The sequence below is a fragment of the Lagenorhynchus albirostris genome, chromosome 2 (genome assembly GCF_949774975.1).
Source record: "Lagenorhynchus albirostris chromosome 2, mLagAlb1.1, whole genome shotgun sequence".
Classification (NCBI taxonomy): Eukaryota; Metazoa; Chordata; class Mammalia; order Artiodactyla; family Delphinidae; genus Lagenorhynchus; species Lagenorhynchus albirostris.
The window spans coordinates 78,184,343-78,204,497 of NC_083096.1; the positions used below are offsets into that span (position 1 = coordinate 78,184,343).

The window sequence follows — 20,155 nt, forward strand, 5'->3', positions numbered from 1 at the left end:
ATCCCGCAGTCTAGCACAGTGCACATCGACGGTTCAATCAATGTATACTGAATGAATAAACACATGGACTCCAAGGATCAGAAGTGAAGATTAAAAAATGTCAGGCAGGACTGTGCATTTCGGGGGCTCACCAAAGACATGAATCATAGCTTTTTCACTTCTGAATCCTGATAGCCAGCTAACAAAGTGACATTCCTTTTAAATGTGTGAATAAATTCAAGATGACAAATACTGAAGTTAAACCATTTAGTTTTGGTCCCAACAAAGCCTGTGGAAAGACTTCAGCTCAGTTAGTGGGGGTGGGGCAGTGGGCCTCAGGGGCCAGACACTGAAGAAAATCGGGCAGGCTTAGGAGGGTGTGTTTGTGTGAGACAGCAGACACCATGAGGCCAAATCCAAGAGGTGTTTACTGTAACGAGTATTCCAGGAGGGTGGGATGGGGTCCCCCAATCTGATCCTCCAAGGCTCTGTCTGGGGTGACTCACTCTTCCTTGGGCTCAGAGGTGGGGCTGATATTTGTTCCCCAAGTTGGGCCCTGCTCCCTCCGGTCCTTGGCATCCCTAATGTCTCCAGCCACTAGAGCCACATTCCTCAGATAATTAGTGTTGAAGCAGTTGATCTGTTCATCCCCACGACTCAGTTTACAGCAGAAGGCAGAGTCTCGCCAGAAGTTACGTCGGGGACCACACAGGTCATCAATAAAGGCTGATTTCTGATGAAGGAGTAAAGCAGACATGATAGGGGAGGAAGGTTGTCAGAGGTCAGGCCTGGTTACTTGGATGTCCAAAGTCCCCCTTCCCTCAGTTTCTACTGCTCTCTCCCTAGATCCCTTCTGGGGCTCAGAGAGAGTACAAGGGTGCCTTCCACAGCTAGACTCCTTGTGATGGACAGATGTGAACATCTGGAAATGCCAGAAGCTAGAGGCCCAGAGAAGGCATAATAGGCACTTAGAGATGGGGAGCAGGTCAGGTCAGGAGTGAAGACTCCTGGAACCAAGAAAAAAGATCTCCCCAGTAGTCCTCATTATTTCTGTGGGCTGGTTTGAGGTACTAAAAGAAGGGGTATCCTGCAGTTCCAGCCCTCTCTTTCCCCTCCTCTGCGTTCCTCTGGAGACTATGACCCCCTGCCCTCACACTCACCTCCTCCTCAGCACAGCAGGCCTGCTCTGGAAACGGCAGGTCACAGCAGCGGGCAGTCACGTTCTGGATCAGCCCAGGAATCTGCTTACTATGTTGGTGGGAAACAGGTAGGGGTCAGGGTCTTTGGGTGTCTCCAGGCATCAAAATGGTGCTTGCAGACCATGATTTTGCTTTTCCCAAGAGTGCCCCAGAAGGTACCCCAAAAGGGAGGTTTTGGAGAAGGGAAAAGAGTTGGGGAAGAACTGGGCAAGACTCACTGCTTGGTGAAAACCCTTTGATTTCCACAGAGATGACTCATGAAGTTGGGGGTGATTCGGCTGAGGTCCAGGGTCAAGATGTCCCGGTCATAGTTGGGATAGGGAGCCTGCCGGGCAAAGCACTCATCTCGGGCAGGGCTAGGAGGGTAGTGGCAACACGAGTAGTGGTGGGTATTTGTAGCCTTTTCCTGATCACAGTAGCCATCAAGGGTATCCTTCCACTGTGGGCCAGAGAAAGGAAAATCAGAAGCCTGGACACTTGGCCCTCCTGACCCACTGCTTCCCTCACTGCCCTACGCTATGAGATGAGGGACTTTCAGCCCCAGGTGCCAAAAGGGAAGGGCAAAGAACCAGAGGGCAAGGAGGCAGCTGTGGATGTATGGGATTGGGACGGTGGAAGGGTAGAAGAACAGATGAGGTTCGGAGCTGGCCACAGGAGATGTGCTGGAACGGTAGACAGAGAGGGTCAGGTGAGGCCAGAGCTGGACAGATGGATGGCAGACAGGTACATGTGTAGGGTATTGGGTGGACGAGGCCAGGAGTGCAGGATGAAAGTGCACGATGAACAAACTCAGACAAAGAACACAGTGGATGCACGGACATTCACAAGCAGATGAATGGGCAGACATGCTCACAGCGGGTAGGTACATGGATGATAAATAGGCTGGTGGGATCAGAGGTCAGAGACAGGAGGGCAGGCAGACAGGCTCTCAGGATGCTGGGATGCCCACTTACGGCCTTCCATGTACAGGTGTGGTCGTTCCCCTGCCGGCAGCAGTGCTGGAACTCCCCCTCCAGCCGGGTCAGAGCCTGCAGCTGCCTTTGGATGGGGTCAGTAGCTGGGAGCTTGCGTGGCACAGAGCAGAAGCGTCTTAGGTGGCAGATGTTCTTGATATTGTCCAGTGTGGGTAGCCCAGGGGGAAAAGGCAGCTCAGGACCCGAGGAAATACCAGGCTGGTGGCTGGGGCAGGCCTGGAGCTGGTAGTGTGGCCAGGGAGCTTCGTCTTGGAAGCAGGAGAATCGAGCCTCCCCCTGACGTTTGCAGCACCAATGGGGTTGGGTCTTAACAGAAAACTCAGCCTCACAGAACCGGGTCATTGCGTCCTCCCACTAGAGCAAGAGGAGTAGATCAGCCTGGTAGCCCACTCTCCACATACCTGTTTTCCTCCCAGACTCCAAAAAGGACCCTGGGTATGCAGCTAATAAAGAGGCAGAGGCTGTCCTCTGCTCTTCTGGCGCAATGAGGAGGCCCAAGGTAGGGCCAGTGAGAGGGACCTGAGGTTCCTGCATACCCAGGCCTAGGCCTCTAGTCCTTGAAACACACACATACTGTCTGGGGGTTAAAGGACATCCCCAGGATCAAGAGCCCAACCCTTACCGTGACTTTCGCACAGTCCAAGCGGTTTGTGTAGCTGTGACAGCGGCAGCAGCGGGAATATCCAGTCTCCAGGAAATTGAGGGTCTCACCCTGACGAACAAGGTGGGAAAAGCCAGTCTGTGGCAGGTTCCAAGGGCCGTACACCACATGCTGACGATTAGGAAGGCAGATCTGGTCCAGATTGTCCGGAGAAGGCCGCCCAGGGGGGAAGCCATCCAGCCGGTGGCCCCAGCCACCTTGGTGTCGGCCCTGTTGGCAGCGCTGGGCTGGATTCGAAGACTCAGGCTCTGGGGGGCTGTGGTCCATGAAGGGAGCCAGCTTTTCTAGAATGGGGAGAACAGAGTGGGAAGGGGGAACATGCAGAGGGATAGAGAAAGGCTGGATTGAGTTGGGAGGATTGAAAGAAGTTGGGGTTGAGGAGAAAGTGTTGGGAGGATATAGAGGAAAAGTGGACAAATGAATTCGTGGCTCTTAACTTCAGAATGACTGACCAAAAGGGAGAGACCTGAGTCATGAAAGGTGTCACCCTTATAGCTCCCTGACCCCGAATCACGCCTGCTCCCTTTGCTGCTTCCCAAGGCTCAGAATACCTGCTCCCCCACCCCACTACCCCGACCAGGGTCTGTGCATTAAAGCTGGGGGATGAACAGACTAAAGCTGTCACTCACTCACTCTCTGCTTAGATTGGAAGGTCATCTCCTCTTGATAAAGGAAAGATGGGTCTACTGGGGTAGAAGGAGATGCATAAAACAACATTCATGTTGGGACGGGCATCTCTAGAAGACAGGCCAGTTCCCATTCATAAAAAGTAACTCAATAGGGCTTCCCTGGTGGCGCAGTGGTTGAGAGTCTGCCTGCCGATGCAGCGGACACGGGTTCGTGCCCCGGTCCGGGAAGATCCCACATGCCGCGGAGTGGCTGGGCCCATGAGCCATGGCCGCTGAGCCTGCGCGTCCGGAGCCTGTGCTCCACAATGGGAGAGGCCACAACAGTGAGAGGCCCACTTCAAATTAAAAAAAAAAAAAAGTAACTCAATAGAGGGACTTTCCTGGTGGTCCAGTGGTAAAGAATCCGCCTTCCAATGCAGGGGACGCGGGTTCGATCCCTGGTCAGGGAACTAAGATCCCACATGCCACAGGGCAACTAAACCTGCATGCCACAACTACTGAGCTCGCACGCCTCAACTAGAGAGCCCACGCATTCTGGAACCTGCGCACCACAACTACAGAGCCCATGTGCCCTGGAGCCTATGTGCCACAACTAGAAAAGAGAAAAAAACCCACATGCCACAACTAGAGAGAAACCTGCATGCCGCAACGAAAGATCCCGCATGCCTCAACAGAGATCCTGCGTGCCGCAACAAAGACCCAACGCAGCCCAAAAATCAATCAATCAATCAATAAAATTAAAAAAAAAAGAAATAGCATATGCTTTAAAAAAAAAAGGAACTCAATAGAGAAGTGAAAATAAATGCTACTTTTGTGTCATGTAATCTTATAATTTTATAAAATAGGTATTATTTCCCCAATTTTACAAATAAAGAAACTAAGGCTTAGAGAGGTAACTTACCCAAGGTTATTACACAGCTAGTAAGTGGCAGAAGCCCCAAAGCCCATGCTGTCAGCCACGGGTAGGCAGGAGGGTAAAGAGGGGAAGGAGTCACTTACCTTCCTTCTGTTCAATAGGGACCTGGGGAGGGGACAGCTCTTCTTGTAGGGGGACGGCCTCTTGAGGGAGAGGCGGATCCCCTGCAAGATAGGGGTGAGGACACAAAAGAGCAAGGCTCAGGCTGATGTCAGCAAGATGTAGTGGGTGGGGGTGAGGGAAAGGGCAAGCACTCACCTTTCTTTTCCACAGGGAGTTGGGGAGGGGGCAGCTCCTCTTGGACAGGGTTGGCTTTCTGAGATGGAGATGGCTGTACTACAGAAAGTGGAGTATGTATGTAGCCCACTCCTTCTTCCCCTCCCATTCTGAAGATCAGGAAGTAAGTCAGATTAGAAACCTAGAGGTGCAACTGAGACTTACCTTCACTCTGTCCTTCAAAGTGAGGGCTATGCTGAGAGGTGTCGGGGTGATCCATGGGGAGAGCTCTGGTCAGAGGTGGGGAAGGGGGTGCAGCATAGCCAACTACCAGCAAGGAGGGAGATGGTCAGAGCCTACATTTCCTCCTGGAACCCCAATCCCATGCCACTCCCCCAAACTCTTACCTTCTTGAAAGGGGTGGGTGAGGTGCACTGGCCCCAGCTCCCTCTGCCCTGAAGCCTTGCTACCTGGAAGAGGAACGGTGAGTCAGGGGTGGTTTCCCTTTCCTGGCCCTGAGCATGGGAAGGGGAGGCAGTAGAGGTTAAGAGCTTAGAAAAGATGACCAAGACACCAGAAGCCTCTCTGTACTGCTCCTGCCCCATGTCCCCTAAGCCACCCCCCAAACACACCTGGTCAAGGCCGATTGGGTGTGATAATCTGACAGCCTCACCTCTACCATGCTCAAAGCCTTGGGTCTCCCAAGTCCAGGCCTAAAGGGAGTGTGACACATGGGGCTGGGGAGGAAGGCCTTAATCTTGTGTCAGTGTCTTTCCCTTACAGCTTCTGGGCTCTCTCCACAGTCCAGACCTTGAACTGGCTGGAGCCTCACCTGCCCATCTCCTCCACCCTCCTGCCTACCACAGGCCCTTTAAACATCTTTGGGCCTTCTGGTAAGGAGCCCACGCAGAAGTTGAAGTGCCTCCCCTTCAGCCAGTCTCAGATCCCCCTTAGTTCAGGTCTCAATTTAGGACCTGGGAAACTGGGATGGTTCAGGACTCCTGAGGCAATATGGAGAGCCCACGCATTCTGGAACCTGCACACCACAACTACAGAGCCCATGTGCCCTGGAGCCTATGCGCCACAACTAGAAAAGAGAAAGGCATGTAAGAGAAAGCCACAGGGAAAGTAATCACCTGTAGCTGATCTGCAGTCACAAAAGACCAGGACCTGGGAAGGACAAGACAGGGCCTTCCAGATAGATTAGATCTATGACCCTCATGCAATAGTTTCCCACAGTAACGTTTTGTTTGGCATCCAAGCAGATAACGTGTGTGTGAGCTAGAGAGTGGCTGTGCCTGGTCCCCTGTAGATGGATGATGCCCTCTCTTCTCCTAACCAGGTAGGGAGCCAGTCAAGGCTCTCTGGGTCAGTAGACTGGTTTTGAGCAGCCTGGGAGCTCCTCTTCTCACTTCTGGCTAATAGGTGCCACATATACATCAGGCCCCTCACTCTGTGAATCCATCCATCCCCGCAGTTGTCCGTTTGACTCCAATATGTGTTTCTTGGCAGCAATCTCTAGCAACTCCTTTCTTTCTGTACCCCTGCTCCCCTCCCTGGTTAAAGGCTCCAGTGCCTAGGCTCACCACAGGCCTGCTCAGAAAAAGGCAGCCAAATGGGGCATCCTTTTGCTGGTGATGAGCCATCTGGGATGGCTGGACCCAGGCCCCAGGCCCATGCTGGCCAGGCCCCCTTTCCAAGTGTTGGCTCTGACCCCAACTCACCTCCCTTAGAGGCTACAGAAGCAACAGCTAAACAGGCCAAGACCAAGGCTGCTCTGGACGTGGTCCCCATCCTGGGGCAAGGACTGGTCAGCGGCCACCCAAGTAGGTCCTCTCAGGCAGATCTGATTTGAAGAGCCGGGCTTCTGGAAACCTGCTTCTCCAGTTGCTGTTACTGCTGTTGTGAACTTCAGGGCTGGTTCCTTCTCCTCTTTATAGTCTATCTGGGGATAGCTACCGCCCTCCTCAGCATCCGGCCATGACTCAGTCCCAGCTGCTCCTCCTCTGGCAGACACTCCTCCCACACACCCTGAAGGCTCCTGACAGGATTGAGAACAATGGTGAACCCAACCCCAAGAGAAACTGATTCTGAGAATCCTGGAGCAAGAGAGGTCTGAGACTTTGTTTTGTGCCTCAATTTCTCCATTTGGCCTTCTTTGGAGAATGGATCTGACAACCTGCTGAATTGGGGCTGGGGAAACAGGGCACTGAGGAGTTTAGACAGGGGAACAGGACAGCCATCCCAGGGAGCTCCCCGACCAGTGAGAGCCATGGGCTGCCCCTTTTCAATTACCCCAACCCCCTAGGACAAAAGAGTGGGAGACAGAGTCAAACTCCCTTTTATGTCCCCATCAGGAGTCAGAGATGAAGACACATTCCCAGTAGCTTCAAGTTTATTATTTTTAGTTTCACTCTCCTCACATCCAAACAGCTACAGCTTCCCCCAGACCAAATCTCTTTTCATGAGAGCAGATTCATGCCTCCACACGAGTTCTGAGGGGTCTGGGGGACTTCAGACTCTTGGCAGTTAGGTTGGGCCCCTCTGTGTTAAGGGGGCCTGATAGCTCCTACAGGTCTTTGCCACATCTATACACAAAAGCTCAGAAAATTTCTTCAGCATTTGGGACCCTGGTGTTCTGTAGCTCCAGTAGCCGCTGTACAGCCTCGGCCAAGTCCCATTCCCCAAGTCGACGATTATCTCGAGTCCGAATGTTCACTGTTCTCTTACTCTGCTCTTTCTGGCCAACCACTGCAGAAAGAGGGGAGGTTTGCGAATCTCAGGGCAAATTTATCCAGAGGATATCTCCTTTTGCTATGCAGAAATTTAAGAGACCGAAATCTTTAGGAAGAGCAGAGCTCAGACATGGTTCCGGGAAAGGATATATTTAGCTATCTCTTGCTCTCCAGTTCCCTGGTCATCCTGAGGAGATAAAGAAATATTCCAGACATTCTCTTACATGCCTTATCACTTCCACTCAGGATCCCAGGGGTCAGAGATAGTAGGGTCAGCCAAAGAAAGACAAACAGATCAAGAAGCAGATCCAGAGAGAGAGAGAGAGAGAGAGAGAGAGAGAGAGAGACCGCGCGCGCGCGCGCTGCGCGCACACGTGTGTGTGTGTGTGTGCGCGCGCTTTAGAGAAAGGGGAGGGTGGCAGGGTGGATGACACACGTGCAAGTCCAAGGGATCATGGGCAGCTTGCTCCAAGGCTGGCAGGATGAGTGGATGTGTAAAACTAGAGAACCAGGTAATCTGGCTGAGACGTTCCTACTCGTCTTCAAGACAGAGCTCTGAACCTTGGAAAATGAAAAAAAGGAGCAAGGTAGGCCTAGACTATTTTTCTTAAGGCCTTTCTCCTCATCCCTTAGGGCTGACTCTATCTAGGTCTAGAATAAGCAAAGCTAACTAATTAACGCCTTATTAACTCTTCCTGTTCCTTTCTGATGCTCCCTTGGCTAATTACTAACAGACACCAAGAGCTAGGGCGGGGGTCAGAAGAAAACTGTTCTGAGGGTCAGAGGTGCTGGTCAGGGGGTGAAGGAGCCTAGAGTCCAAATGGTTCAGGAGTTCTGAATCCTGGCTCCTGCCCAGCTCAGGTAATGAGCTGCAATTTACCCAAATATGCGGATGACCAAACGTAGTAGACAGGGAAGAACAACATACAGGCCGAGTGGAAGAGTGCAAGGCTCTGAGGGCTGTGCTAACCCGGTCTTACCGAACTGAAAATTGTAGTGGGCAAGCTGAGCCCGGCGGATCCTCCGGCCGAGGGTCAGTCCGGAGTCAGCATCCAGGTCGCCGACCAGTCCTGCAGCTTGCAGGCTCCGCTGTGCCTGGGGTAGAGGATCATTGACAGGAACCTGATTTAACAGAAGGCTGAGGAGCTAGAACAGTCTGATGCCAGTTTTCCCCAAGCTCCCCCATCTGCCCCTCCTTCCTTTGCCTCAAGGCTCTCCAGTTCTCAGGGACAAACCCTCTTCACTCTCTACACTGAGGCCTCTCCCCAGCCCCACAGCCTCCTTGTCGGCCTCCTCCTGGAGCCAGGCCTCCCTGGACGCTGCCTGTTTCTAGACACCACTCTACCCAACCAGCTGCTTGACTCTAGTACTGTCCATATCCTTACTTCTCTCTAGAAAGGAAAAATAAAACAAACATTTCTCCAAGGCCCCTTTTGTGCCAAGTGCTCAGTTGTCAGCAATCAACATTTATTATTTGAGTACAGTCTTGTGATTCCAAGTGCCGTGCCCCTTTCACTACCCCATGTGGCCTCTGCTACCCACTGCTCGTCCCCATCCTCACCCCCAACTCCTCACCTCCCTGGCATATTCCTCTTGCTCAGTCCCCACAGGTATGACCACCACCTGGAATGGTGACAGCCATAGTGGCCTGATTGAGAGAACAGAGGAAGGCAAATTATTTATCCTGGCTCAGACCCCAAGTGTGGATGCAGGGAGCAGATTCTAGAAGGAAACAGAAGTGGAGTTTGAAGGGAGCCAGGATGTGGAGCACGCACTACCTGGCTTGAGGGCCAGAACAGGAACCGGGAGTCAGAGGTCTCACCATTTTCCCCCGCAGCTTTCTGCCAGCACTCCCAACATCCTTTCCACAGAACCTAGCACTGCTCGATGAATGAGGACTGGACGCTCCAGGGCCCCCGCCTGCCTTGGAGGGAAAGGGGGGGGGGATGGATGGAATGGAAAAGTGTCACACAATGTGCACCCAAGATCACCTTCCAGTTTCCAAGAATCTTCAGCCCTGGCAAGGGAGGGTGTGGAGGATGTGGTTTAGTTTTTAGGGTCAAAGGCAGAAAGGGAAGTTGTTCTCCACCTATTCCACGGGCCAAGGGAAAAGGGGACAGGACAAGGTTCTGTACCCCTTGTACTGGAGGTCAAATCTCAGGGGCAGTTGGAAGTCAAGCTGGATTGTCCCACACTGATGGGGCCGACCCAGGGCATCGTGGAGGTGCACGTCAATCTGGAGGAGACAGAAGGGAGGACATGAAAGAAACCAGAACCAGTATCCTCCATTATGCGTGCCACCTCCTTCTACCTAGCCACATCCCAGGCTGTGTGGAGAGACGTGTCACCCAGCTGCATCGTGCTGCAGACTCTGGCGGTGGCTCTTTCCACTTAATAGTGGTATATTATTAGGGAACATCAACATTCACATGAACGGCCCACCCTCACCCTGGCCTCTCAATTCCGTGAGTTCCTCATCTCAGAGACCTTCATCCGCACCCACACTATGGCTACATCCTTCATGTTGTCATCGCCCAGAATGGCTGCAACTCTGAAACAGTCCATCAGACACCTGCTCTGATTACTATCTCTTGTCCTTCCAGCTCTGACAATTATTCCTATTAATGGCTCTTCAATCTCTCGGCTCCTTAACTCCTCATTTTTCTTCCCATTCACAGGCCTCTCAGCCTCTCCCATCCCTGTTTCTTTCCCCATGCAGCTGTAACCACTCTCCCTGGTTCCCTGGTATCACTGTTCTTCTGTCACATCCACATGACAAAACCCCACCCTGGTGGCACCCTAGCATCCCACCTCCTTGGCCCTGGAACAGAAGTGCCCAGTGCTGCCCAACACGCCACACACCACACAGACGCAAAAACAGCAACTGATGCAAGTCGCTGTTGTGAACCTCAATTGAACCCTTGCTGCTGCCTGCAATCCTCTGGCTGCCCTAATCAGCTCTGCATCCTGTTCTCCTCAAGGATTTTCAAGCTTTCTCCTCTCTTCCCATCTTCAACCCCCGCACTGACAACTCTCCTATTCTCCACTCCTATCTCAGCAAATGATCCTGCCTCCCATCTCATGGAGAATTCTGATAGTTGGTATCATGAGATGGGAAAATGTCTCAACTTCTGTCACCACACCTATAAATATCCTGGCACCTACCCCCAAGCCTTTCCTTCTACCCCCTAAACAACAGCACAGGTGCTTCTTTCTGTGAAGGGCTCTGGATCCCAACCCTCAAGACTCCCCAGAAACTTTCCTCTACTGAAACCCCTTCTACAACTTCGACTTCTCCCTGACCCAAACAGGCTCCCTCTCATCACGGCATTTAAACATTCTCAAGTCTCTCCCTTCATCAACATCTCTTTGGATCTGCCAGCTACTCTCCTTTGCCTTTATAAGAGCCAATGTTCTTGGAAGTGTTAGGTTGATTCATTCACTTCTGACTCCACATCCAGTCCCCACTTTACTGAAAAATGGACCCTCAAAACCTAACAGCCTTTTCACTAAATCCAGCAGACACTTTACAGTCCTTTTTCCCCGACTTCTTTCACCTCTTCCAATTTGCCATGTGAGTTTTTAGTCTTCGCCCCAGCCTCTGCCTACAACGTTCCCTCCCTTTTTTTTTTTTTTTTTCTGTACGCGGGCCTCTCACTGTTGTGGCCTCTCCCATTGTGGAGCACAGGCTCTGGACGCGCAGGCTCAGTGGCCATGGCTCATGGGCCTAGCCGCTCTGCGGCATGTGGGATCTTCCCGGCACGGGGCACGAACCCGTGTCCCCTGCATCGGCAGGCGGACTCTCAACCACTGCACCACCAGGGAAGCCCCCCAACATTCCCTCCTGAAGCACCTTTTTACTTGGCCAACGATTACCTTTCAGATCGGAAAGAGATTCCTATGGGAAGCCTTTCCTGACCCTCCTGAGTAACGTGCCCCCTTAGTACCTACACAGCACTGATCCCACGGTGCTGAAACACCCTATTTACCTCTCAGAGCCCTCACCAGACCTAAGTTCCATGAGAGCAGGAGATGTACTGCTCTTCTTTATGTCTTACACAAATTTAAAAACATTCCTTCGTATCTATTAAACAGTTAATAAAACAAAACAAAAAAAGGAATAAATAAGACTCTAACCACGGTCCCCAGCTTACCTTAGGCCCATAGAAGGCACCATCTCCAGGGTTGAGGTCCCAGGGTTCTCCAAATTCTTCTAGGGCCTGTTGAAGGACCTTTAGAGGAAAGGATACAAGAGAGGAATATGTCATCTTAAACTTTATGAGCAACAGATCCCTCTAGTCCCCAACAGTGACCCTCTCAGCATACGCCTCTACCAGGGACCCTGATTCCCATCTCCCCTCTCCTTCCATCAGAGACTGGTTTATCTGCCTCTGCTTCCCTACCACCTGCTCACCTGCTCAGCCTGGTCCCAAAGGCAAGGCTCTCCCAGGAAGCCAGATGGCCGGGTAGACAGTGCCAAGCGGAAGGAGAACCCAAGGACAGTGTAGACAGAGCGGAGGAAATCAAGACAGCCTCGGATCTCTGCTTCCAGCTGGGGGAATAAGGGCAGATGAGCTGTGTGCTAGCTAGAGCTCTGGGGTGGTGGTAGTTTGGGCAAAAGAGGGCAAAAACATAAAGGAAAGGTTGTGATAGAATGTAGCTAAATTATCATATATAAAGAGGGCAACTGAGAGTCAGGAATGTTGGCAGTTCACAAGGAGAATGAAAGGTGGCTTAGAAATGCTCTGGTGGAGCTGGGGAAGGGCCACCTGATCGGGTGCACAGAAGATGTGAGCGTCATCTTGCTGGAAGCGCCGTAGCCGGGTCAGTCCCCCCAGACTGCCAGAGGCCTCGGCCCGGTGCAAGGCCCCGAAGTCGGCCAGTCGCAGGGGCAGCTCTCGCCAGGATCTGGGCCGGTGGGCGAACATCAGGCTGAGGTTGGGGTGGGGAGGAGTCAGGGCCACAGGGAAAACTAGCCCCTGAAGACTTCTCCTCCGCCCAGGCTGCTTGCTTCCCTTCTCTGCACCATCAGCTAACGTGCTCTCAAGCCTCGGCATGCCTGAGTCCTGTCAATCCCACTCATCACAATCTGGGCCCTGCCTGGTTCAAAAGTGAATCTCAGTAACAACAATAACAGACATCACTTACTGTGCCTCTGTGCTGTGATAGGCACTGAACTGAAAGAAGAACCTTAGACAGCAACTCCAAACCCTTGATATTACACATGAGGAGACTGAGGCTTAGGGAGGTGCAATGATTTTTCCAAATTCACATACGGAGCTAGAGGGCAGATTCAAGACTCAAATCAAGTGTTCCAATACGATTCCAAGTTTTCTACAACTTAGTACTTAGTAACCAGGTGCCTAGCCCTAGCCCTGGGAGGACCCAGGTCTCCTGGATCCCAGCTCACCAGTGCGCAGGGCAGTTCATGGGCTTGAGGGCAAGCGTGCCTGTGGGATGGCTGGTAGAGTGGTCACTCTGGGAGCCGGCATGGCTGTCAGAGCCTGGGGGCTGCAGGGCAAACATGTCTTCCCGGTAATGCTCCCAGTGCCCTGACAGTTCCCAGAGTTTCGTAGAAAACAGCGTGGGGGTTTTCACTTCTGAGAAACCACGGCGGGTGTACTCGGCCTAGAGAGGAGGGTACAGACATGGAAGGCCAGAGTGACTAGGGGGAGAGGAAGCAGGATGGCAGCTGTGTGATTCTTCTGGGCTCTCAGGTCATGCTGAACACAGCTACAACCTAGTAAGCACCATCCTCCCTCACTATGCTCCTCACTGTAGACCACACATTTCTAGGCCCTTGATAAAAGTCACTAGCACTTTACAATATTTATGTTTAAACTTCTAATCCCCCTCTTTTAACACATGGCTTCTTCTAGGCCCTCAGTCCCTCCCCAGTCTTCTTTCCCCTGAACATGGGTCCTCCTTACCCTGATAAAAGCCACGAGTACATTATACACCCTTGTCCCTCGAGGCAGGAAGAAGCAGCTCCCGGGGCTCAGTTCATGGAAGAAAAAGAGCTCCTGTTCCTGGAGTCGGGAACGGCAACGGTCACTTCAACAGGGAAGCGGGGGCTTGGGAACCCAGAAGAGATAACTGACCAAGCTGCTCAGTCTGCGGGATTCCGAATGTGCTCTCAACTTCACAGTCAGGTTCCTTCATCTCTCTCCAACCCTCATCATCACCCCCACCCTGCCCCCATTTTCCCAGTCTCTGTACCTTCCCAATGCGCCGGTGGTCCCGTAACTCTGCTTCCTCCCTCCACTCTTCCCAGGCCCTCAGCTCCTCTGCAGTGGGGAAGGAAATCCCTGACACTCTCTGCAGTGTCTCTGGGGTGCCGGAAAACCTCCATAAGGATGATGAGTTCTGTGGGAAGACAAAGGGAGTCAAAGGGAAGATGAGGACAACCCCTCTTTCAATCCTCATATGATACTCTGAGCATAAGCATCACAGGTATGACAACGATCCCATCTCATCTCTCTGTCTCTACTCTTCCCACCATCACCACCAGGAGGATGGCCCCTGCCATCCTCCAGACACCCCCTGCCATGTATATCACCCCGGAGGTGCCTGAGCCTTGATTTCTACATATGTCCTGCTGAATTCTAACCTTACCCTGCCACCTCTTTTTGTCCCCATTCTCACTACCACTGCCCTACCAGCACCCGTGTACTTTGTTCCTTTCCCTTCTAATCAATGACTGCTCAGGGAAGTAACCCTAAGTTCTGGTCAAATATTAGTCTATCCATCCCCTTATCAATCTCCCATACAGCTGCTAGAAAACTCAGTCTCCCACACTAGGTCCTGTTCCTGGATCCATGAAATTCAAATGCCTCTGCTTGTTCTTTCCTTGAACAATTGTATGGTACTAATAAGAAACAGCCTGCATTTTATAGCACTTTTAACTTTTCCTCAAACACTTTCTCTTGCGTTAGTTGGTTTTGTCTCTATGATGTGGATTTACTGGTAGGACAGGAATCAACAGCTTCATTTTATAGATGGGGAAAACGGGTAAGGAGATTTACCCAAGGCCATATACTTCATCAGTGGCAGAGACAGGACTAAGAACAGATGCCTAGGTTTTCAGTCCAGGGCTTTTTGCTCTGCACATCTGCCTCTCCCCTCTCTCTCTGCTCCTATTCCGACTAATAGCTCACCTTGCCCAGGAGCAATATTTTCAGAAAGGGCAGGCCTTTGACTTAAGAGTATTCTCTCTGTGCCTGTCAAATGGTGTTCCACACTGGCTCTCTCCACAGGAGCCTTCCCTACATGACCGTGTCCAGCCTGTTCATGCCCTCCCTCGCCATCTCCCCTAGTGCTAATGTCTGACTATGGACTCAGAATTGGCTTCTGGGCCCTGGCAGGGTGTCCAGTATCTGTCATCAGATGGGGATTTCTAAAAGGCAAGGACAAAGTTTCTATTTCTGGATTGCCCCCCTTAGCTATCAGAGCAGAAAAGGGGTTGACAGAGAGGATCACCTTCCCATTCCCCAGCTCACTCCAGGGAAAACAGTAATCTCAACCTAACCCAGCCCTCACAACTGACCGATAGCAGCTTCAGGCCTCCAATCTGTCCAGTATGCCGAAGGTGGGGGCCTCTGCACAGATCAACCAACATACCACACCTGGGAGAAAGAAGGGGCCAGTTAGTGATTTCCAGATTCTTGAGCTTCTAGGATTCTCCCTCTAGGGTGTTCAGCTGACAAAAAGAGACATAAAGAACTATTCCACAGAGAAAGCAATGGGAGATAAAAATCAATTCCCATTTCTTTTTTGGGAGCAACAGATTACCTTCTATCTTCTTTCCCTTATCCCATTTCTGGCCTTCTTTAGTGCATCCCCACCTCTCCCTGTTTTCCTCAATCTTGACAGCTCTCACCCATATACTGTTGCCGTTGGACCTGTCACTTTCTCCTCGATCAGGTGAAGCTTAAAGGGGTTATCCTGGAAGAAGGGAAGAGTGAAGACAAGTCTTTATTCCCACGAATAAGTCCTGAGAGAGAGCCACTCCTTCCCTGACGTCTCTAGATTATCCTCCTAAACTTGTGTGTCTCCACTCCACCTTGAAGAGCTGCCGAAGCTGATCCTGGGAAGCCTCTAGTCTCCGGAAGGGTTGAGCAGCAGCTGCAAGTTCCTGACAAATCCGTTCCAAAACAGGCAGCTCTGAGCCCTTGATCGTCCTGGAAAGATAAGGGTTGGTTGGCTTCCGTCCTCTAAGGAGCATCACCTGGGTGTTGGCCATGGGATGAAATCTTGCCTTCCAAAAGCATCTAAAATTATTGGCAAAGACAAACAGACTAGGGGAAAACAAATAGGAAATCAGGTACAAAGTTTACAGCTGGAGCAAAAGCTCTTTGTACGAAATTAAATGTTGTGTGCAGGCAATCTGGATAAAGAAAACTAGAGCAACAGTAATGAGGGATGAAGTAAAAGTTGAAGAATTCATAAAAGCTAGAGAAGGTAAGTTTCAAGCAGATTTAGAAAAGGAAAGACATGGACTAGTGGAGAAAGTGGTACCTACGTCACAGTTGAGGCATGGAGGGACCCGCCCCTAGCTTTCTTTCTCCTCCAAACTGAACATGAACAGGCCCCAGAAAAAGGCCTCAGAAAACACCCCAGGAAAGAGGTACAAACTTTCAGTTATAAGATGAATAAGGTCCGAAAAACTAATGTATAGCATGGTGGCTATAGTCGATAAATTCTGTATTGCATAAGTGAAATTTGCTAAGAGCCCACCTTAAGCATTCTCACACACACACAAAAAAGCATGTGATAATTAACTCGATTGTGGGAATCCTTTCACAATGTATACATGCATCAAATCACCATGTGTACACTTTATATTACAATTTTATTTATCAACTATAGCTCAAAAAAACAGAAAAATAAAGTAAAATATGGTGAAATCTTTGAAAAAGAAACCACCCCAGAATCATTCTCCTCCTTCCTTGCACTACTCACCGTTCCTTTCCAAGGAAGAAATCATGGTAAAAGCCACATCCTGTGCTTGGACCTTGACAGAGAACAGCACCTAGAAGTTGTTCAGCTGCTGCCCCCAGGACATGGGTACTGGAGTGCCAGAATACCTGGGTTCACAAGAAAGGAGTTCATGAGTTCATAACCTTCTCCTTTAGCCCCTAGCTCTCGGATCCTCCCCTCAGAGAAGCTGGCATGAAACTAGTATGAATAACTATCACAAAATGGGGAACCTGACTTTGGGGTGACCACTAAATAGTAAAAAGTAAAATGAAAACAAAAACAACTGAATAGAAAAGAAAGAAGGCCACTAGAAGCAACGCACAGAAGAGAGTAAGCCTCACTCCTCAGTGCTTCCGGTTCTAGAGCATAGTAGGAGGCTAGTCAGTTTTCATGCCATCCAAGCTGACATGAAAAAGTGGAGAGGAGGCCAGGTGATGTGCTCGGTTGTGCAAGCCACATTAAAATTAAATACATGCTACAGATGACTTATAATGCATGTCTCAAGAGTTGGAGGGCTAACGTGGCATATTATCCTCTATTTTCAACTTTATATCTCTCCCTTTCACTAGCACAATGATCACTGCTTAACAGACCCAGGCTAAGTAAAAACTTTCACCCTAAGTTTCCAGCTTAGCCAGGAATAATCAAGACAAGCAATCTGCGGTAGGCCTCCCTCCCAACTGCAAATGGAGAAACTGAGGCAAAAGAAATAAATGCTAGAAGTGCCCACTTAAACATCTCTTCGTTTAGTAGCCACTGTATCCCTGATAAGGAAGAAACTTACTGCTTTCCCCTCTGCAGAATCGAATGTCAGAAATCTGAGGTCAGAATCTGTCTCTAAGGGCCGCTCCAGATCATAAGGTTCTCCATTCACTTGAGCAGCCACTGCAGTATCTGCCAGTTTAGAACTTCAGCAGTGGGGGATGGGGAAAAAGAGAAAAACAAGGTTACCATCCAAAGGGGTAGAGAGGGACTAATCTCTTAGCAACTCCAAACTTGAAAGGGGAAATGTGTTACCAGAGCAACAGAACCTATCATTGTTTTCCCCCAGGCATAATAGAGGAAGGGCAGAGACTATGAAACTAATGCAGATAAAAAGGGATCAGCAGGAAAAGCTGTCTTGATGGAAATGGAATAAACATACAGAGCTCTTTCCCTGCTCAAATCGAGAAAGTACAGAGATAGAAGGATTATCCTGGTAGGTACAGAATGGGCCTGATACCTGATCTGCTGGGCTAGTTGGTAAGGGGTTGTGTTCCATGCCACAGCATCCACTTTCTGGCCTCCAGGAAGTGATATCTTGATAGTCCGGTGTTCCTTCTGTGCCAGGCTTGCTAACCTCTTTACCTGAGCAGTCCATAGCTGCTCAAAAAGGCCAAGCCGCTCTACCAACCAGTGTGGAGGGGTCGGCACAGCTGCCTGGAGGGAAAGATGTTAGGAGGTAACACATGTCCCACCATTCCTTCTTGGGATTGGGGACAGTGGGAAATTAGAACATTTATGTGGCCGTGGTCCTAATCTCTAGTATTTAAAAGGACTGGGTGATAACGGGTCCTAGGCTGGGAGCCCTAGGCCCCGCCGCAGGCTGCTGACCCTAGGAAAAAGATGGCGCATCTAAGGGCTACAGTAGCCGGGTCTGGAGACGCAGGGCGGGAGTAGAGGGGGGTCAGGCTGGGTTGAGAGCCTACACTTTGGGGTTCCGCTGGGCTGGGTCCAATGTGGTTCGGAATCTTTGGGTACCTCACGCACCATGTGCAGCCCGCAGGCTTGTAACCCTGGGATCCGAAGCCGCCGCCACCTCTGACACAGCCCCATTTTCCTTCAGACCCTCCTACATCCTCAAATAAATGATCGCCGCTTCTCCATCGCCAGATTCCTCATTGGCTTCCGGCCCAGCAATGTCCATGCCTATTGGTTATTACAGCTGCCACTCCAGTCTGGGACCACCTCCAGGAACTCCGAAGAGGTACACCCCACACAGCGAGAGCAGCGTTGCGGCTGGTTCCGGCTGACCGGAAGACCTAAACTGTTACACATATGGGCAATTCAGAGACCTGCAGTTTCAGACCAAAGTAGCAATAAGATATCCTGCGGCTTTGAGGGCAGGGGCAGGAAAATTCTCCAGAGTGCGAGCGGGAGAAAAACAGATTAGAAAGGGTAGTTATTTTCTTTTAACCATTTTCTTTTACGTAGTCTCCACTGGCAGGTAGGTAACAGGTAAAAGCATAGACTTTGGGACAAGACAGACCCAGTGTAAATCCTGGATCGCTATGTAATTTTGGGTAAATTAATTTCTAATAAGCTTCAATTTTCTTATCTATAAAATGGGAATAATAATAGTTATCATTCTGAATTGTTGAGGTTAATTTTATGTAAATCGCCTAATATACTGCATGGTACACAGTAATGGGCAACAATAGCTACAAGCTATGAGAACAAATGAATATAACCACTTTGGGGCTAGAGCGAAAAATCTGCAGAGGGCACTCCTTGGAGTCCCTTCATACTCATCGTGCTTAAATAGGGACCTTAGAAACCTCTTAATCTTAAAGATGAGGAATTTAAGGTCAGAGAAGGTAAGTGGTTTAAGGCCAAACAGTAAGCACTGACGCTGGATTCTGAATCCACATCTTGTATTCTTCTACCACACCAGACTTTCTCTGGTAATAGAGTTTACTCCAATGCAACTCCCTCTTCACTTCAGAAAGAAGTGCCTGACCCTAGAATCCTAGCTCTCTGCTTCCTACACAAGACCTTTGCCACTCATTCCCATCCTAGCTCTCAACTTCCTTTATCCCTTCTCTTCCCTCTCCCTGCTATATCCAGAACACAGTACTAGGTATATTTGATTTGTTTTACACAATAAAAATTGAAACACAACCAGATATGTAGTAAAGTATGAGGGGAAATGGATTTGGGGACAGCTGTGAGTTTCTCAGTAATTCCCATTAGTCCCCTCACCTGGGGGTGGGGCTGGTTGGAGTTGGTTCTCAAGTTTCCAATGGTGATGTTATCAAGGATTGTGGAGGAAAAGCTGTCAGAGAAAGATGTTTAATCTAAGTTTCCAGAGGTTCTGAGAGAGGCAGCAGTTGATCTGAGTCACAGGCACCACCCTGGATCTTGGCTCCATCTTCTGGTATGTTACACACCCTGAAATACAAAAAGAAATAAACAAGACTGTGGAAGAGGAAGATTACTTTGTGTGTGTGTGGGGGGGGCGGGGGGGTTGGGAAAAGGTAGGGAGAATTTTTAAATGGCATTCAGAAAGTGTGACAAACTTTACCCATGGCTCTGCACCAAAAGGGACAGGGGAGTGTTACATTGCAGGCAACAAATTGGTAGCTGCTCAATAAATAATTATTGACTTAAGAATACACCAATCACTGTACTGACTCAAAAGTCCAAAGTATTCATATACTGATACACACCTTCTTCAATCATTCTACTTTGTAAGGATAGTAGAGGGATGGTGGAATAAGTAGATTACAGTTATGGTAGCTCCCGGCACTCATCTCTCAAACATTTACTGACCGCTTACTGTGTGCAATGCACTGAGCTGAGTGCTCAGGAGGTGCCAATGAATCAACTACTATATCATCACGTATGTAACCTGTTTTGCAGTGGAGGGAGGAAGGAAGGGATGTCAAGTTATTCCATTCCTCCCTGTGTGGCAAGCAAGCCAGCAAGCAAGCAGGCAAAAGCAAGCTAGCTAAGGCCAACGCATTAAGCACTGGTCCTTCACAGTGATTCTGATCTATGACTAGCATGTCTCAGCCTCGGAATTTTACTATGTGCGAAGTACCATGCTTCACTATCTCATTGAACTCCTAGAACCCCGACAAGTGGTAGCTCTTCTTACGCTCCCTT

The 20,155-nt window shown here is 50.2% G+C and overlaps 2 protein-coding genes across 12 annotated transcripts; both read right to left on the bottom strand.

Moving 5' to 3' along the window:
• Positions 1 to 389: 389 nt before the first annotated feature.
• On the bottom strand, positions 390 to 6,498 carry ECM1 (extracellular matrix protein 1). Of its 5 annotated transcripts, none has more exons than XM_060139052.1 (10): positions 6,299 to 6,498; positions 4,982 to 5,044; positions 4,800 to 4,901; positions 4,617 to 4,694; positions 4,442 to 4,522; positions 2,775 to 3,097; positions 2,132 to 2,284; positions 1,397 to 1,617; positions 1,140 to 1,227; positions 390 to 712 (listed from the first exon to the last, which is right to left on the bottom strand). In XM_060139052.1, the coding sequence occupies exons 1-10, from the start codon at positions 6,366 to 6,368 to the stop codon at positions 482 to 484; spliced, it is 1,410 nt and encodes a 469-aa protein (XP_059995035.1). In that variant the 5' UTR covers positions 6,369 to 6,498; the 3' UTR covers positions 390 to 481. The 5 variants fall into 5 exon arrangements, with proteins under 5 accessions (XP_059995035.1, XP_059995031.1, XP_059995032.1 ...); XM_060139048.1 differs by having other exon boundaries at positions 2,132 to 2,506; positions 6,299 to 6,497; XM_060139049.1 differs by lacking the exon at positions 4,617 to 4,694 and having other exon boundaries at positions 2,132 to 2,506; positions 6,299 to 6,497.
• A 453-nt stretch (positions 6,499 to 6,951) lies between these two features.
• Positions 6,952 to 18,311, bottom strand: TARS2 (threonyl-tRNA synthetase 2, mitochondrial). 7 transcript variants are annotated; one of them, XM_060139043.1, is made up of 18 exons: positions 18,038 to 18,296; positions 17,511 to 17,707; positions 17,073 to 17,196; positions 16,271 to 16,395; positions 15,372 to 15,579; positions 15,189 to 15,253; positions 14,856 to 14,934; positions 13,529 to 13,675; positions 13,240 to 13,338; positions 12,720 to 12,937; positions 12,079 to 12,241; positions 11,724 to 11,861; positions 11,464 to 11,541; positions 9,445 to 9,545; positions 9,132 to 9,233; positions 8,885 to 8,957; positions 8,290 to 8,404; positions 6,952 to 7,325 (listed from the first exon to the last, which is right to left on the bottom strand). In XM_060139043.1, the coding sequence occupies exons 1-18, from the start codon at positions 18,101 to 18,103 to the stop codon at positions 7,177 to 7,179; spliced, it is 2,247 nt and encodes a 748-aa protein (XP_059995026.1). In that variant the 5' UTR covers positions 18,104 to 18,296; the 3' UTR covers positions 6,952 to 7,176. The 7 variants fall into 7 exon arrangements, 5 of the variants coding, with proteins under 5 accessions (XP_059995026.1, XP_059995025.1, XP_059995028.1 ...); XM_060139042.1 differs by having other exon boundaries at positions 15,372 to 15,606; XM_060139045.1 differs by having other exon boundaries at positions 15,372 to 15,489; positions 18,038 to 18,294.
• Between the last annotated feature and the right edge of the window lie 1,844 nt (positions 18,312 to 20,155).